Source organism: Mus pahari, chromosome 5 (assembly GCF_900095145.1).
Source record: "Mus pahari chromosome 5, PAHARI_EIJ_v1.1, whole genome shotgun sequence".
In the NCBI taxonomy this organism is placed as follows: domain Eukaryota; kingdom Metazoa; phylum Chordata; class Mammalia; order Rodentia; family Muridae; genus Mus; species Mus pahari.
In genome coordinates, this window is record NC_034594.1 from 2,088,763 (window position 1) to 2,108,938 (window position 20,176).

Sequence of the window (20,176 nt, forward strand, 5' to 3'; positions counted from 1 at the left end):
GGAGGAGGAGGAGGAGGAGGAGGAGGAGGAGGAGCCATGGCTGCTACAAAAGGCAAGCCTAGTAGGTATCGACGCCCCTGACATCTGGGTGGCAGGATGAGGGAGGCAAGTGCCCACTGAGGAAGCAACATTTAAAGTCTGTAGACAAGCAAAAGGATTTAGCCATTTTTCTTAAATTCTCTTTATATCATGCAGGGGGATCATGATTCGTTTTTCAGTAATAGAAATTGAACCTAGGACCCTAAATATTCAAGGCAAGAGCTATAGCCCAACCATGAGCATACAAGGTTTTTATCTTGTGGTTTTAAAAGTCCGAATTCTGAAAGTAAACCCACTGAGATAAAGTCAGTGTTGTCAGGGTTGCTTCGTTTTAGAAACTCTGAGGAGAAAATCTAGTTGTGTGCAATGCTGACTTACAGTTCATGTGTCCATCTGTAAACACATCACTTATATCCGTTCCTGTTATCATTTTACCTTCTCCTCCAGCTTCTCTCCTGTAAACTGCTTATAAGCACCACTATAATTACTTGGGCTCTGCCTGGATAATTTAATGTAATCTCCACATTTAAAGATCTTTAATTTTATCACACTGGCAAGTTTCTCCACTTGTTTTATTCTTTTTGAGACAAGGTCATACTTTGTACCCCAGACTGGCTTCACACCTGGGATCTTCCTGACTTTGTCTCCCAAATGCTGAGATGTCAAATGTGTGCCAGTATGTTCATCACTTCAAGGTCTGTTTTGCAAAATAAGGCAATACTCATGAATTCTGACTATCAGGAAATAAATATAACTAAAGTTTACTTTCAGATTAATATAATTACATTGATGAAGTGTTCAGAACATGATTCGCTATTAGAGAAAAATAGATAACTGACTACCAAACAATGTCAGCAATTTGTAGATTGAAGCAGAGTCAACAACCTTTTCTCTGAGGGAATTTGAGTATTAAAGGGTCTGGGGCTTATGAACCCTGTAGTCTCTAGAGTACCTATTCAATTCTGCTACTGTCGTGCAAGGCCATCATAGATAAAGTCTTTGCAGACAAAAATTACTGTGCTTCGACAAAATTGTTCAAAAACAGCAAACAATGGATCAAATTTAGCCAGAGGCTGTAGTTTTCCAAATGCATTTAAAGATACAATGGGAAAAGGAAAGAATTCAGCATAGTAAATGAAATGGGAATCTAGTTGGTAAATGTTTACAGGGTTCTTCTATAGAAAAGATTTTCTAAATATGATATCAATAACAAAAATCATACAGAAAATATTCATAGGCTTGTTATTACAAATAACATAAAATTCCATAAAAATGCTGAAGTGTAAGTATCAAGGTGGGAAAAACACAATAGGCTTTTTTTTTATTTCTCTCTCTCTCTCTTTTTTTTTAATGTCTCTGTCAAGAGTATTACATAGGGAGATGTAGGATCCCAAAATACCTTGAAAGGATGAAATTGAGGAGACTGTTCCAGAACTCAGAAGGCTTATCCTCTGTGGTTACATATAACCAGAGTTATATGTAAAGAAATCAGAAAGAGCCTTGTGTGCCTCGTATGCCCATGAAGAAGACAGAATAAACATTAGTTACCTTGCCTGCCAGGCTCACATTTCACCATTTCTAAGAGAAGAAAGTAATAGTTTTACTCCACCCCTTTTTGCTTCGCTGAGCTGTGAGAGATAGAGAAGAGGAAGGGTGAGACTCAGCTCTGAAAACTATAAAGTGCCAAGATATAGGGAAAATAAAGCCTCAACAGAGGCTGCTTGGGAGTCCTTCCTTCCCCACAACAGGCTATTAGGAGCTGGGCTTTGGTGATGCAAGTAGAAGAATACTGTTTGAAAGGGTGACTCTGCCTTGGTAGACTCCCTTAACTAACCTAAGTCCCTTTTGATATTTAAAAATTGTATTACCTCACTAAGGATGATATCCCCCAGATACATCCATTTGCCCAAGAATTTCCTAAATTCATTGTTTTTAAGAGCTAAGTAGTACTCCATTGTGTAAATGTACCACATTTTCTGTATCCATTCCTCTATTGAGGGACATCTGGGTTCTTTCTAGCTTCTGGGATTATAAATAAGGCTGCTATGAACATAATGGAGCATGTGTCCTTATTAGCAGTTGGAACATCTTCTGGGTACATGCCCAGGAGAGGTGATATGCACTCATGCACTCAATGATAAGTGGATATTAGCCCAGGAAACTAAAATACCCAAGATACAATTTGCAAAACACAAGAAAATCAAGAAGAAGGAAGACCAACGTGTGAATACCTCATTCCTCCTTAGAATTGGGAACAAAATACCCATGAAAGGAGTTACAGAGACAAAGTTTGGAGCTAAGACAAAAGGATAGACCATCCAGAGAGTACCCTACCTGGGGATCCATCCCATAATCAGCCACCAAACCCAGACACTATTGCATATGCCAGCAAGATTTTGCTGAAAAGACCCTGATATAGCTGTCACTTGTGAGGCTAGGCCAGTGCCTGGCAAATACAGAAGTGGATACTCACAGTCATCTATAGGAAAGAACACAGAGACCCCAATGGAGGAGCTAGAGGAAGTACCCAAGGAGCTGAAGGGTCTGCAACCCTATAGGTGGAAAAACAATATGAACTAACCAGTACCCCCAGAGCTTGTGTCTCTAGCTGCATATGTAGCAGAAGATGCCTAGTCAGCCATCATTGGGAAGAGAGGTCCCTTGGTCTTGCAAACTTTATATAACCCAGCACAGGGGAATGCCATGGCCAAGAAGTGGGAGTGGGTGAGTAGGGGAACAGGGCAGGGGGCGGGGTATAGGGGACTTTCGGGATAGCATTTGAAATGTAAGTGAAGAAAATATCTAATAAAAAATTGAAAAAGAAGAAAAAATAAATTAATTTAAAAATGATTTTAAAAAATGGTAAAAGCATACCAATATTAACCAGTCAATAAATAAAAGAAAACTCTCCTGGAGAATGATGATGGCAGGCCCGGAGTCTCGGAGTCAGACAGTGCAGGAAAGCTGGACTTTATCCTGGGAATACAAGAAGCTATGAAGAGTTTCACACATCTGTATGATGGAGAATAAATGATGTTTTTAAAAGATTGCCTTGGCTTGTCACTACTCCTTTTTCAAATTATAAGGACACATGCCAGATAATCTGAATTGAATATTTGTAATATCTAGGTGTGACAACTACTGTGGTTACAGAAATTGGTGACTTTAATGATATAAATTGCCAAGTACTAATAGGGAGTATATGTGGCCATGAAAAGAAGCCAATTTAGACTCAGGCTCACCTATGTTTTAACGTGGAGTTTGAGTAAATAACCTTTGGAGATTACCTCAGTTCCAGGGTACAGAATGAACTCTAGAGGTTATAAGAATAGAAACTAAAAGATACATTAGCATGAAAATAAGCTACAGTGACAGTAATTGAAGTGGACAGAATACAAATTCACAAGTTGTTCAACAATAAATAAGGCTTAGTGCTGGCAAAATGGTAAAGAACGAGGTATTAATAATGGCAGCCAGAATTCGGACTGACAGAAAATATTAGCAACACTGTATTCATCTCAGATTAATAAGGAGGCAATTTCACCAAATCAAATTGTACCTACATGACATGAATAAGAATATAAGCATGTATTGAATAGTTAGTTGCTTGATTCCTGCTGACTTCAGAAGTATTTTATCTGTCTTATTAGCCTTCTCTCACAAAATAGCCTTATGAGAAATATTTTAGCATCAGTTCTACACATAGAAACGGCAACACTCAGGAGGTAACTTTTTGTGGCCCATCATCTACTTATTGATAGAGTTGGAATTTGAACCCATTAAGTCTTGTAGAGTTCAAAATTAATGACTGAAGATGTCTAAATAATCAATGTCTACTCACAGTCAAGTTCACTGGAGGAACAAAACAAGCATTCTGCCAAGTATTAGAGGAAGAAGCTTGCTGTCCGCCTGGATTACATATCTATAATATCATAGAAAGCCATTTGTGAAAAGTGGAGTATCCATTGGTGACTATAATGATAAACTTTAGGTTTTAATTTGTTTGGACTATAGAGTACCCAAACTTTGACCAAATATTATTCTAGGCGCATCTGCGAAGGTTAGAGTGTTCTAAGGGTAGAAAGGAATGGACAAAATTATTTAATTACATCTTAATTTAAAATATATATAATTATAATCAAATCTTAATGCTTGGGGCTGATTGGTGCTTTGTTGGCATTGACCTCATATGTAAATATTTACACAGAAGAGTGGCAAGTCAGGTCAATATACCTGTGTTCCTAAATATACCTTCTCCCTAAAATTATTTAAAAATCAACCTCTTCCTTTTACCATCACTTGAAAAACAAAAACAAATATTTTAAACAGGACAGTTTATATTTTAATTCTAAAGTTTCTTTTCTTTGTGTTGAGGGTTTTAGGTTTTCCTAGTGTATCTGATGATATTTTTCCTCGCTAAATTAAACATGTTTTCAATATATTAATATAAACAGTCTAGCTAAATCTTTTTGGCAATTCAAAATTAGTAAATATATATTAAAAATTAAAAAGATTTTCAATATTTAAAAAGTAGTCAAAGTATTTTATCTTTTTACAGCGGCACGTTGTCTTCAATAGTAGAAAAGACACCTCTTTTTTTTTTTCTTCCAAGACAGGGTTTCTCTGTATAGTCTTGGCTGTCCTGGAACTCACTCTGTAGACCAGGCTGGCCTCAAACTCAGAAATTCACCTGCCTCTGCCTCCCAAGTGCTGGGATTAAAGGCCTGCGCCACCACTGCCAGGCAAAAATACACCTCTTATTTTGAGAAAATCCTTCTTCAGTCTCAGGCCATGTAGTTATGGAAGACTTTCCATCAGATCACTGCAATGAGGATCCACTGGAGAAATAAGAGTGACCCTTAATTTGACACACACAGTGATTCAAGCAGTCCATGACACAAATGCAGCCAAAGTCACTCCTACTCAAGCTTCCTGTTAAACTACTCATGAAACAAACACTTATCAAAGTCTACTATGAGTTTTAGTTGTATTCTTGGCAATAGAGATTCATCAGAAACAGAAACAATAGCAAAAACAATGAAAGACACCTTTCCCCATGGTGTACGTATATTACTGATAGAGACAATGGAATAAATAAAACAACTGAAAAGCCCTGTGTGATATATTTATTAGGCAAGGTTAAGCACTTAGGGCGGGTGACAGTGATGTACAACGGTAATGTTGGAAGAAGTGAAAACTTGCTCAAGGGTCAAAGAGCCATTAGCAAATAAAAGAATTATGAAAACCCAGAGTAGTTAGTAAACAATGTTTGTGTAGTCAGAGTAAATTCAGCTAATTAGTATGATGATATGCAATAAACTTTTTATGTTATTAGATGTTTTGTCAAAGAAACCATTCCCATGACTTCTCTCCAAAATAGCTATTTTTTTCTTCTGTCTTCTATCTGGAGCCATGGGATGCCCTCTTTTCTACCTCTGTGGGAGTAGGGTATGACTGAAAATGAAGCCAGCTTAGGGAAAGCCCAACCCTGAACCGTCTAGAAGCAACCTTAATGACAGCATTTAGAGCACCTGGACACAGCTGTGTTTCAACTTTTCTCAGTTAGATGAGGTAGTAAATGCCCTTATTTTTTGTTTGAATTGGGTTTTCTGTCACTTCCTACTGGAAAAGACCTGACTAATGCCAACACTTCCAAGTATATATAGAAACCTGAAGTGCTTTACAATGCGTTTCTAAGTGGGGTCCCTGCTGTACTTGGGTTATTGAAAAGCTCACTCTCATTTCCAATTAACAATATACATTTACACACAAACACTGAAAATCAAAAGACCTTTAGAAAAACATGTTTACTTAAACAAGTTCCTTCAGTGTGATCTCTAGTATCAAATTAGGGAAGCCTTTCATATGCATTGGCCCAAGGCCAATCTCATCTAATCAAGAAACTACAGAAAGTGCATTTTGTCACTCTATACAAAAGAGTTGTATGTGAGGGGCCTTTTAGAAGCATTATTAGACAGAGTGGAGAGAAATTTCCATCTTATTTTTTTGCTAGTGATAGTGATCGTGTTTTCAAAGTCATATGACCAAGAATGCAGTATTTATCTACACTGAAAGGAGACTAGTCATCTAGCCAGTTTCCCAGGCTGAGGTAGGACTCAGAGAACATTCACTGCTGTTAGCTGTGTAACCGTGGTCTGTCACAGCATCCCAGATGACTACGGTCCATGTGCTCCAGAGACAGAGCTCGGTTGGCAGTCTTGGGTGGAAGCATTTCACTGGCCCCTTAATAGAGCTTTTAATCATTAACTTTTACAGTGAAATTCATTTTCTCTTTCAAATGAAACATTGCTTTAAACAGGTAGTAGAGATAAAGGCCCTGAATTGATTCCCTGAACAGCTTAAGCTTTCTGTTACTTGACCTCAAACGTTCCCCTGTTTATGGAGCCCCTGGGGGCTCTCTTAGGAAATGTAGTGTTTGTGCAGCACAGTATGAAAATCAGTGACCAGGAACAAGCTGGTATACACATCTCCATGAGCCCTGCACTGTGCTTAAAAATACCACCCCTTCTCAGCAACTGCAACCACAGAATATAGTATGGGGTGTGTCAAACCCATACAACTGAAATATGGATTTCTAGAAACTCTACAAGAAACACAAGCCACTTATTTTTTTCCTCCTGTAGTATTATGTTCAGAACACTTACACTAGTACTTTCTTCAACCATGTCCCAATAAAGCAGTTTCTCTCAGAAATTTCTATTTATATTTAACACCTCTACCTTGTAATTCCTTGAGAAGGACAAAAGGCAGAAGTCCACTGAAAGCCATTAAACTAGTTTTCTTCTGAAAAACTGTCACCCAAATTTCTCAGGGAGGAGGCCGAAATGAAATGAGAGACATTGATAAATTTCCCCGCTGAACAATCAATAAAACCCTCTCTGGCCTGCTCAGCCCCCCACTGTGGAGGCAAGAGCCATAATTACATTGTCAAAAATTCAAGCTGCCCAGGCTGACACGACCTCTTTGCAAAGTGACAAGTGATTGGCACTCAGCTTGGGTGGTGAAATGAGATTGGCAGATGCAAAGGCAAGAGTGTGGCCAAGGCAGAAAGCCAGTAATGATTTTCTTTACTGACTCCAAAGGCTCAAACCATAGACTTCCAGCCATGTGATAGTTATTAAACCATCAGCACTCCTCCTGTGGTGCAAAACATGCCTTGTCTTGATCCATTCCCAAATACACCAAAGAAAGACTCGAGTGCATATGAGTGTGAGTGTTAGTGTGTCATTTTCCTGCATTAAGGCAAAGCCAATAAATGTGCTTCCAACACCAGCTCTCCAGTGACAGTTGAGCAGCAAAGCCCATTTGCCTAGCAGTTTTAATCTACAATAAAAATCAGCTAGAGCAGAAGGGTTACACAGGGCAGTGATGAAGAATGAGCTGGAAGGGAAGCACTGGGGAAAGGGATATGACTGACATGCTGACCCAGTTGCATGATTCTATATGACCCATGCTGGAGTTAAATTAGAATCCATCAATCCCTTCACTCTTAGAAGCTAGGAATCAAGTCTGCAAAGGACCCTGGTTGCTGGACAGTGTCTGCCTTCTGGCTATGCAGGAGCCATGCAATTGTTTTCTGAGAAGATGGCATGGTGACCACACCCAGGAGTGGTGGTTGTCCTGTGCCAGGAAGCAGCTGTACCTTAAGAGATTAAAATCTAAAGGTGTCCACTAGGTGCTGGGAACAGAACAGAAGGTGCCTCAGAATGTGGTTGCCTCATGAGCTCGAAAACTAAATCGTCTCTGACTGATGAAAAGATATACTCACTAATTAGATGAGAGAGTGAGTGGTAGGCAGGCCGGACCACAGGCCTTGTTTTCAACTAGAAATCATAGAAATCTTCTGAAAGAAAGGGGGAACATCCAACACTCTACCAACTACAGTTATGGAAAAAGAAAAGGAAGATGAGCAGAAAACAAGCAAAGCAATAAAAATGAACCGTTTAGGGCGTGTGCCCGCTGCTCTGTCTGTAAGGAGTTAAGTGTAGGATGGTGACTATGGTTTTCTAGAAATTTGCTTATTCAAAAATCCTAATTGAAAACCAACAGATTGAAGCCTATTTCTGAGTCCACAATATTCAGTGTACCAGTGAATCTCCCAGTTCAGTCACTGATTGAAAATCAATCCACAGGAAGTTCTCTCTTAGATGCACGTTCCCCCTCAATCCCATGACCACTGAATCGGACTTTGGGAATGACATTCGGAAATGTAGAATTATAAGTATTCCTTGGATTAATCCTTTGAGATTCAGCAAAGCCTGTGGATCTCATCAGTGCATCTTTTCTGGTATATTAAGTGGATAGCCCCTCATTAAGGACACTCTGGATAGAAGGCAGTGAATCAAGATGCTCACTCTCTGGAATAGTTGACAGCAAAAGAAAATTAATTGTTTCTAATGTCCAATTGTCACCTGACCCACCTTAGCCCTGGGAGATAAAAAGGCAGTGAAATTGTGTAATAAATTTGACCAGAATATTCCACCGTGCCTGAAGGAGAGTCTACTCCAGACCTCAGGTGGCGAGAGAGGAGTAGAGAGGAGGGGCTGATAACAGACACTTGTGACTGTGCCACTCTGCTGCATGGGTAAGGAAAGACTCCTTTTCACCCAACTGGACCAGTTTTGTTCCATGGATTATTTATTCCAGTATAGAATTTCCATATCCGTGAGGGCATAGATTGTTGAGGATTTTTTTTCCTATGTCCCATGTTCTGGCTCTGCAGTTTGAGTGAGGACCTGGTCATATTTTCTGAGAAGGGCTTTGGGGATGTTTGAGATGTTAACAACAGGTTTGAAAATACAAGAGGGACAAGAGAAAAGACATAAAAGAAAATAAAGAAAATACAAAAAGAAGAGAAGATGGGAAAATAAAATGGAAAAGAGAAGCAGAGAAAAAGAACACAGAGAATCTTTCTTTCATTTCCAAGTCTGAAATGTATTATTATAGTGCTATTTACTTGGTTTTGATTGTATGATATTGAACATAGACAATGTCACTGTGGATTTTCTTTAACTTTATGTTTTCTTATAAAAGTTTATGAGTCCATAGAACATTTAAAACACAGGCACATAGGGTATATTTATAAATATTTTCACATTCATTCATGCTTGAACATGGATGTTCAAATCAAAGAGGGAAATAAATGGAACAAGTTTTTGTTGTCCTCATTTGAATTCCTGTTTTGAGAGGAGTAATGCCTGGAGCTCTTTAGGTGACCTAAGAAGGAAGCCTAAATACTTGGAGACCACAGCTAATGTGGGAAAAGGCAGAAAACAGTCATGGATCCTAGGCAACAGATCCATAAAGATGGGAGAAAAAGAATAACCATTAGTGGGACTGGAATTCTGAGCTCCCATCCAGAGTTACTGGTATTTAACATTACAGACTTTGGTGTTCAGTTTCTAGAATGCCAGCTGACCTGGGCTCAGCAATACTCAGGAGAAGCTTTGGATTCCTCTTAGAGTAAGATAAAAAGGAATCTAGGGAATATTTTTATAGATATTGATTATAACAGTTTATAACAAAACCCAGACAGAGAAAATACCATAGTCTTCAGTATAGCCACCAACTCATATCTAAAACAATTTTTCTATTTCAAGTAAGTTCCACTTTTTCATGTCAATATGAAAATACCGATGTTGATGACATTGGCCTCTTAAGATCAGCCCACTACCCTCCGTCTACAATCAAGGGTGGTTCATTCTGTTTGATTTTGTTTGGGGGTGCTAGAATTGGAGGTCTTACCCATGTTATGCAAGTACCATACCACTGAGCCTCCCCAGTCCTGCAGCTCATACTTTAATTCTATATTTGACTAAAGCCAGACAACCAATGTATATAATCATCTGCTGAAACACTCAATTAATTCTTACTTTTTCCAGTTTATTACAATATTCTACACACTTAGTAATTTTAAAAGGTTAAAAAAAAAAACAGTCAAATTACAAAGTAGAATTAGGTGATCAGACAGCAAAAAAGCTTCAAGCAGAAACACTTTGTAGTCTAATCCCTGTTTTTCTCTTAGGAAGCCATAAACCCCAGGCCCATCTGTAAGGGGATCTTAAGTACAACTGTAATTTAACTCTGCACAGGTTCTAATGAGGGAAAGGAAGAGCTTAAAAAATAAATAAATAACAAAATGGAGTTGTCTTTACTTGGTTTATAATGCTAAAATATTAATTGTTGGGAATATAGGTATCTTCTAAATAATTATCAGTTAGTTTTCACTGAATGGAGTAATGATTACAAATGCCGATGTCTATGGCTTGCTTCAGTTAAGGTTCTACTTTTCACTGACATATGCAGCTGTAGTCATCAACTCAAGCCTATGTTGTCAGTGTACAGGCTCCCAATCTGAAAGAACTGTCCTCTGAGAGGCTCTGTCAGAGCCTGACTAATACAGATACAGATAGTCACAGCCAACCATTGGACTGAGCCCAGAGACTCCAATGGAAGAGTTAGGGAAAAAACGGAAGGAACTGAGGGGATTGCAGCCCCATAGGGAGAAAAACAGTATCAACTAATCGCCCCCCTCCCCCTGCCGAGTCCCAGGGACTAAACCACCAACCAAAGACATGGCTCCAGACATAAATGTAGCAGAGGATGGCCTTACCTGGCATCAATGGGAGGGGAGGCTTTTGGTCCTGTGAAGGGCCAAAAATGATATCCCAATGTATGGGGATGCTAGAGAGGTGAGGTAGGAGTGGCTGGGTGGGGGAGCACCCTCTTAGAGACAAAGGAGAGGGGGTGGATGGGATGGGAGGTTTGCAGAGGGAAGACCAGGAAGGGGGACATTTGAAATTTAAATAAATCAAATAACCAATAAAAAGAAAAGAATTGCCCCTACATGGGACAGAGTATTCCTAAGTGGAAATCAAGTGCCAAATGGATAAAGAATCACAATAGATTTTAAAATTTCTACTTTTCCATGAAGTACACTATTTCTGCTCACATTCAACAAACCAGAGGATGTCTACGCTTGGTAGGACAGGGAATACGGTTCACACTCAGGGAAGCATGGACAGTGACCTGATGGTGAGCGAGGATATCCAGTCCCTTTACAGGAGCCATGGCACACCCTGCCTCTGATAATAATTATGCGTGGGCTTGGGACATGGTTTGTCAGTTAAGAGCACTGTCTGTTCTTCCAAAGGACCTGGGTTCAATTCCTAGCATCCATATGGCAGTTCACAACTGTCTGTAATTCCAGCTGCAGGAGATCCAACACAAAGACATAGATGCAGGCAAAACACTGATGTTCATAAAATAAAAAAATAAATCATGTTTTAAAAAACAAAAAGTGATAATAGTTAGATGTGTTATACTTTTTTAAATGTGTTATAGAATTATTGATCCATTGCCTCAGAAATATTTTAAATGATTTACCAATGGTTGTTGTCCACATATTTGTTAGAAACAGACCCATTTCAGGATGTGTGTATGTGTGTGTGTGTGTGTGTGTGTGTGTGTGTGTGTGTGTGTGTGTGTGTGTGTTCTACTTACCATGCAGGGAAAGAGTTCCATTCCTCACAGCTAGGAACTTGACTCCATAGGGAAAGAAGGGAGTGGAATGGACACTTCCATAGATTTTGATCTGAGCTTTGCCTTGGAAAGGCTTGTCCTCAGATCCAATACGGAGCTCTCCACCATCTGTAATAAGGATGGAGTGGGCTCTGAGCTCAATGGGTCCCGGCTCCATGAAGATCAACTTGCCACCTGACAAACGAAAAAACAAGCTGTCAGTGTCCAGGAGTATGAGGTTCATCCCATTTTGGCAGATCCAATGTGATTAAATGGCTTTTGTGTGTATGCTTCTTCTGGAAGTAGGACTTACTATATATTGCACTCTGTTCTAGAAGCACTATAAAGTAGCTGAGATACCAGGGGATGGGAACATATCTTTAAGGCAATTTTCACAAGATTATTACTATTTGTTGTAGCCTTGATGATGAGACATTTTGTGCATTAATGCAAACATCTAGCAAATTAGAGTTGGCTAAGTAAATGGTGAGGAAGTCACCAACTTTCCCAGTTGCAATAGATTAAACTTGGTCAGGAAACTATGCATGTGATGAAGCAGATACACAAGAAACAAGTATAAAAGAAAATGTGCTAAAAGGGAAAGCGTTACAATCCAAGGAAGCAGTGGACTAACACCATGAGCTTTGTGGAATGCTAGCTAGCCAGGATCCTCCACCCTTGCATTCCTCAACAAACCTTAATTTAGCAGCTTTTCCTCACTGGATGGAAATGACCAGCCTATCAAGTAAGATGTCTAGTCATCCCAAACTCTAGGTCTCAGACTGTAGTTTTGAGAGGAATTCATCGCAAAGGGGAAGAGGGAGGGGAAGTCTTTAGATGCCATTCATTCCAGAGGTGGCATTTTAAAAATCCTGAAGATGGTTCCAGCTCCACAGCCCTCAGCCTTTGCCCCAAAAGCCTTGATTAGGATTTGTCTCTGACTTCCACTGATTAGGAAGCTATACAAAACCTTCTTTAAAAATTGCTTTCTAGCCCTTATGGTCTGTGCCAGCACCAGGTCACCTAGGGCACGGAGTCTGTGGACACCCCCACGGTCGCTATAAGACTGCCAAATGATCTTAGGATCATTGGTGAGTGGAACACAACTCTGCTCCAATCCAAACGCGCACGGGACCTGAGACAGCACTAGGGCAGCAGAGAACAGGCAGTAACAAGGACACCAGAGCCTGTCCTGACCAGAGGCTCAGGTTCCTTTTAATCAGTTCAGGTTTACCTTGGTTTCGAACAGACCAGACAGGTCCAAAGTCCTCAAAGGAGACACCACTTCCAGGCACTATAACACTCCCAGGATCTTAGTACTACTAGAGGATCCAGCAATACCTCTCCTGGGCATATATCCAGAAGATGTTCCAACTGGTAATAAGAACACATGCTCCACTATGTTCATATCAGCCTTATTTATAATAGCCAGAAGTTGGAAAGAACCCAGATGTCCCTCAATAGAGGAATGAATACAGAAAATGTGGTACATTTACACAATCGAATACTACTCAGCTATTAAAAACAATGAATTTATGAAATTCCTCAACAAATCGATGGATTTGTAGGGAATCATCATGAGTGAGGTAATCCAATCACAAAAGAACTCACATGATATGCACTCACTGATAAGTGGATATTAGCCCTGAAACCTAGAATACCCAAGATACAATTTGTAAAACATGAAACTCAAGAAGGAAGACCAAAATATGGACACTTCGCCCCTTCTTAAAATTGGGAACAAAACATCCATGGACTGGGTTACAGAGATAAGGTTTGGAGCTGAGATGAAAGGATCGACCATCCAGAAACTGCCCTACCCAGTGGTTCATCCCATAATAAGCTACCAAATGCAGACACTATTTCATACACCAGGAAGATTTTGCAGAAAGGACCCTGATATAGCTGTCACTTGTGAGGCTATGCCAGTGCCTGGCAAACACAGAAGTGGATGCTCACAGTCAGCTATTGGATGGAACACAGGGTCCCCAATGGAGAAGCTAGAGAAAGTACCCAAGGAGCTGAAGGGGTCTGCAACCCTATAGGTGGAACAACAATATGAACTAACCAGCACCCCCAGAGCTTGTGTCTCTAGCTGCATATGTAGCAGAAGATGGCCTAATCAGCCATCATTGGAAAGAGAGGCTGCTTGGTCTTGCAAACTTTATATGCCCCAGTACAGGAGAACACCAGGGCCAAGAAGGAGGAGTGGGTGGATAGGGGAGCAGAAGGGAGAGGGTATAGGGGACTTTGGGGATAGCATTTGAAATGTAAATGATGTAAATACCTAATAAAATTTGAAAAAAAAGTTTTCTAGAGAAAAAGTAACTAATTTAACATCAGTCTGTTCAGATATATAAATCGTGGTAGCATATGAAAGTGTGTCTAAAGTAAAATTATTGTGAGAATAAGTAATTATATTCTTTTCAGGAAACTGGTTTCTTCTTGATACTTAATTGGTGTATGTTTCATATGATGTATCAATTATATCAGGATCATTAATAACTTTGTGATAAGTATAGTATGTAACTATAACACCTAACTAGAACAAGCTGTGAGTGTCCTTGGTGTAAGCATATTGCAAAAATACTAAGCAATGCTCTTCCCTATAGTATAGTGGTTAGAGATATAACTCTATATTGTTGTTTTTCTTGTTATTGTTCATATCTTTTTTCTGCCTTATAAAATATTTTTATCAATTCCTTGAGAATTTCATACACACATGTAAAATATTTTTACTCTATTCACCCTTGTTCCTCCTTTTAGTTCCTCCCAAGATCCATTACACACTTACCTACCCAATCTCCCAAATTTCTTTATTTTTTCATAACTGAGTTATGAGTGTGACCAAATAATCCTAGCTGTGGGGCCAATGACTGGAATGTGGTCGATCTACTGGGGTCATCCCACTAAAGAAAACTCACTCCCCTCCTCCAGTGACCATCAACTGCCAGTCATTCCTCAGCTAGGGGTGGGTGCTTCTAGGTTGCTTCCACAGCCATGCCATAGAAGGATGACTGTCTTGATCTTGTACAGGGCTGTCTTATGCAGGTATTCACAGCTGCAGTGATGTCATGAGTGCCATGGTCCTGGCAGTCCCAGAAAATACAGATTTGGCAAGTCTTCCCCACCACTAGAAGTCCTCTCCTCCAAACTCTGTGATAGTGTCTTGCCTCACTCAGAATATATTTCATAGTCTTTGCTGGCCATCTCCAATTCCTCTCCATGGTCATCTTACACAATGTAACCTTCATTTGTTCTCCTATGGCTTGAAAAGGGCTTATCAACTAATGAATGAGTTTACTGCAAAGAGCTTCGGTTAATGGAATTAAGAAGATAGAGATTTAAGCCAACCATTGTGTTTGGAGGTGGGGACCTTAAGACTTGGTAAGATTAGGTCAGAAATTGGAGAGCCTTGATTGAATCCTGGTTGCTTTACAAAGGGGATGGAGATTGACCATGCATACAGAGAGGTACACATATATTTCTACAGTAGAATTATATACAAGCAGGGGAGGAATACTTGAAAAAGCCCTTTCCATGCCCTATGGCCATGTCAGCTGAAATAAATCTACTTTCATTACAAAGTATTCTACCTAAAGTATTTCATTACACTAACAAAAGCTAACTAACACATGTTTCAAACATATTGGCCTGCCTGTTAGACTTTATGATCTAGTTTGGGGTTTCAGTTTTTTTGTTGCCTATGTTTTTGTTTGTTTGTTCATTTGTTTTGGTGCTGTAGATATCAATTCCAGGATATCAAACTTTTTAGGAAAGTACTCATTGCTAGCCTTTGACTTTAAGTTCTCAAATAAGCCCTCTAACCATGGTAAATACTGTTCCTTTACTTACAAATTTCTTTGGCTTATATGAAATAGCTTGTCTTATCCCCACAACCACTACATGTTTTTTCTTTGTAACATCTGAAAAGCATGCTACATATTTGTGTATTTATTTTCTGTTCTCTTTGTGTCGGCACGTATTCTTCATGGGACAATTGCCAATTTTTTTCATTTTCGATATCTGGTGGCTAGAGCAGACATTGAGAGGGGACTAGCACTTAGTATACAATTGTTGAATGATTCTGATCCAAATATAAACATATACTCTCACTTCTATTTTACCAGAAAAGATAGCAATATATTTCTATATGAAATGTGAGACATTATTTAATAACTTAAAACAAAAGATGTAGACAGAGAAAGCTGTCAGAAGTGTCTCAAGGGACAGATGTTACTTTTACAAAGAAGATATTGGTAAAGGGCTATACAGAGCAAAGACTCTTCAACTAGCTGAAAATTGTCTTGAATTCAGTATATTAATCCATGGTTCAGAAGTGTTGTTCTCCTAGAAACAACTGGAAGTACTTAACAATGAACAAAAGGAGAGAAAGAAAAACCCTAGACATCTTTAGGTGTTTTTGGTCACCTCTATTTTAATGCAGAGAAGATGTTGAAGAAATGTTTGACCAATTGTCAGATTTAGAGACCATTTCTCTGACCTTCTGTTCTAAAACTTCTCTCCAGCTTTCTTGGCTCATCGTCATACCTTTCAGTCTTCAATCCTAAATCCCAAGCCATACACCATCAGTAACAGTTACAGGACATTTACTTGAACTAGAACCTCTTATACTCCTTTTATTTAAACATAATTTAGAGACACTCCATCTAGGTAGTCAAATCATCTCTTTGTAAAGTATTCAAGGGAGTTTCGCCAACCAATTATGATACAATTCACTAAGATAATGCTCATTTTGTAGGCTCTTAATTTGGTGCCTGGTAGACACTCATTTGTCTGTTACTTTCATATTTTCCACTTTTGTTTCCCAACTACTGCTAATGACTACCCACTTTGAACAATGGTCCACAAACTACCAGGCTGTTGACTTCCAATAGCTTACAGTTATTAGTCTTGACTTTCATTTTGAACTGTGTCCTGTGTAAACCATACTGTAAGGCAGAAAAACTATCTACAAACCAAAACACTTCCCTTTGGAAATCTCCAGGCCTGCTGCCAGCGAATGGTAGCACTCTGCTTACCAGGCTTCTAAAGGAGCCACGGCAATCTTGACATTAATTTTTCCATCAAATGTTATGGCACCTAGAAACGAGCCTGAGCTAAACTCCACTGTGAACAGAAAAGAGCGAATGAACCCTGTGTTCACATAATGGAATCAATTAAAATATTTTCACTCACATCATTCATTTCCTCATGAATAATGTGCAAATGATGGACCACAAATTTGCATGGCAGGGCTTTCCATTTTAAACACTCAGAGAATCAGAATTGGCTTTGGTGAACAAGTACTGAAGGTCATGCTCCAGCCCTAACTGTTATATGCATCTAACTGACATTCAGTAGAACCTGTAGCTTCACTACCTAGGGATAGTTCCATTTTCTCAGTTACAAAGTAGAGGGTGGGAGACCACGCATCTGCTAAGATACTTCCAAATGTAAAACATTTATCATTTCTACCTATAAAGATGGCATAATCTCCCTTGGTTTTACATTCACAATGAAAATATTCAATAAGATGAATAAAGAGCCTCAGAAAATAAAGCTTATTAGAGTAGATCAAAGTTAATTAAAACAAAAATAGAGTTACCTGACATGAGTGAACTGACTACACAAGACATGGGACCTGTCTGAATATCAGACTCCTTTTGTTGACATTTTTGGTTGTTGTTTGTTTGTGTGTGTCTCTTTCCTTACCATCTAGTCATGTCATTCATAATTTCCCTTTATGGTCAGTGAATTTAAGATGGGCTATTTTCTTTTATTATTATTATTATTATTATTATTATTATTATTTTCTTTATTTACATTATTTTCTTTATTTACATTTCAAATGCTATCCCGAAAGTTCCCTATACCCCACCCCCGCCCCTGCTCCCCTACCCACCCACTCCCACTACTTGGCCCTGACCTTCCCCTGTGCTGGGTCATATAAAGTTTACCAGACCAAGGGGTCTCTCGTCCCAATGATGGTTGATTAGGCCATTTTCTGCTACATATGCAGCTAGAGACTCGAGCTCAGGGGGTACTGGTTAGTTCATATTGTTGTTCCACCTACAGGGTTGCAGCCCCCTACAACTCCTTGAATACTTTCTCTAGCTCCTCCATTGGGGGCCCTGTGTTCCATCCAATAGCTGACTNTGAGCATCCACTTCTGTGTTTGCCAGGCACTGGCATAGCCTCACAAGTGGCCGCTATATCAGGGTCCCTTCAGCAGAATCTTGCTGGCATGTGCATTAGTATCTGGGTTTGGTGGCTGATGATGGAATGGATTCCCGGATGGGGTAGTCTCTGGATAGTCCATCCTTTCATCTTAGCTCTAAATTTTGTCTCTGTACCTATATCCTTTCATGGGTATTTTGTTCCTTATTCTAAGGAGGAATGAAGTATCCACATGATGGTCATCCTTCTTGGTTTTCCTGTGTTTTGCAAAATGTATCTTGGGTATTCTAAGTTTCTGGGCTAATATCTGCTTTCAAAGCATATCCCTTCTAAGTTTATGTTCTCCCCTATAACCAAATTGAACTATGATTGCTTCCAAATCTGTAACTCAGTTACAAATGCGATCTCATGACCCAGTCTCATGACTACAGGATGACTTCAATATCCTTTTGCCACAGACCAAGAAAATAGAACTTTTCCTCCAAGCCTCCTCCTACCACCACTCCTATCTAAAATCTACCTAATGAGAATGTAGTCAGATCTGAAGAGAGGAAGGAGACCAGTGGGAGGGTGGAAAGAAGATCCAGAGAGGGGTTAATGAGGCATAGCTATGATACAACTACAGCATAAATTCCCATGAAAATGTCTCAAGGAAGCCCATTGTTTTATGTAATGATGAGCAGGTAACAATACTTAAAAATAAATTTTAAAAAGAACTTATATGGATGTTCATTTGCTATTAATAATGGCGTGAAGCCAGGCTGTTCTGAGATCAACTGTAAATTTGGAATCACTCTTCAGCTAACATTAAGTGAGGTTGTTTTCATAGCTGCATTTATGTGAAAATATGTTAACCTAAACAAGTTTGCCTATGGCTCCTTTCTATAAGGTTTATCTTCATTTTGTTACTGGAGATATATCCTTCCAAAAGGGATATATAACAGATCACAAAGATCAGTTGCTAAATGTATAAACCTAGGCTTTGTCCCTTGTACCATTAAGCAAAATTTTAAAAACATTGAAACAAATTGGTAGAAATTTTTCAAACACCATTTACAGAGAGGACTTAGTAAGAATGCTAATGAAGGGAGAAGAGTTCAGTCCAAAGAGAACAAGTACTTTGTGTTGAGAGTACTGCTAAACAGGATGAGTTCATGACTATGAACATCATAAACCCAGTTAAAAAGCATGCCCTTGCTTCATCTGTAGCCAAGTACAGATAGGTGCAGAATGGAGGAAGTTTGTTGAGGACCTCAGCTCTTTGCATATAAAATAGTCCTGTGGTACCCAAAGCAGAGCCTTGCTGTGGAAGGAACCAAAAGTAATGTTTCTCTAGGTTTGTGTAAAAGCTAGAATTTCCATCCTCACAAAGTCAGCTTGAAATCACTCTAGAGTGAGCTGCTTCATAGAATGAAGCCTTGAACATGGGAGAGAAAAGTAGGACGACATTATTTCTCTGCTTCATAGAGTCTGACCCCACTTGTTAAAGCTACAGTCAAGAGCAGAGCTGAAATCAGCCTTTCCATGTGACTCTAAAATTGCTTGTTATGACTTGCATGAAAGCTGACTGCATCTTCACAAGTGGCCTAAGGTAATTTTATAAAAATCAATCAACCATCATTACAGTTGCTTTCCCCTCTAAAATACATAAACGAACACATCTTTTACATGCAATTACTCATTTCCATCAAACATCTCTTATTTCTCTGGAAAGGAAGTAAAAGAGACTTTTAGCAGCTAGCTAAGGTTTGAAGGAAAAAGAAAAGAAACATGAAAACAAACTTTTGGCTAGCTGAAAAATTAATCATCATCTGTAAATACCACAAAATAATCTGTTGTGTTTCATAAAGAAAACAGATACATTTTTTTAAAGACAACTTCCTTACAAAAAAGAAAATTTGTTTTATCTTTACTATATACCAATAATCTCTGTAAGAGCTGGCTTTCCTTGTCTTTAATTCTTTCATTCCTTTCTTTTGTAATTTCTACTCCCAGTTGGGCCTTTGTTCCACATCTACCGTAACTGTTTCTGTCATGGTTATACATTTTATTCATATTGGCCTCAACCTTCAATGTACCTGGTAACTCCCCCTTTCCTGGAATTCCTTCAACCCAGCTGCCAAGTACTGTATGACTGTAATGGCCCTAGTTTTCTTCCTTCCTTCCTTCCTTCCTTCCTTCCTTCCTTCCTTCCTTCCTTCCTTCCTTCCTTCTTTCCTTCCTTCTTTCCTTCCTTTCTCCCTTCCTCCCTCCCTCCCTCCCTCCCTACTTTCCTCTCTCCCTCTTTTTCCTTTTCTTCCCTTCCTTCCTTCCTTCCTTCTCTTCTCCTTCCCCTTCTTCCCCTTCTCCTTCCCTTTCTTCCCCTTCCCCCTCCCTTTCCCTTCTCCTTCTTTCTCCTTCTCCTTCTCCTTCTCCT

General features: G+C 39.3%; 1 protein-coding gene across 19 annotated transcripts in view; it reads right to left on the reverse strand.

Annotated features, from left to right (window-relative positions):
- Positions 1-20,176, reverse strand: part of Pkhd1 (PKHD1 ciliary IPT domain containing fibrocystin/polyductin) — a 487,582-nt gene that overhangs the window by 306,831 nt on the left and 160,575 nt on the right. For all 19 annotated transcript variants that reach the window (XM_021197628.2, XM_029539264.1, XM_029539265.1 and 16 more), the window contains one exon: positions 11,563-11,775. In XM_021197628.2, the coding sequence (XP_021053287.1) occupies positions 11,563-11,775 (213 nt within the window). The remainder of the gene's footprint in view (positions 1-11,562; positions 11,776-20,176) is intronic.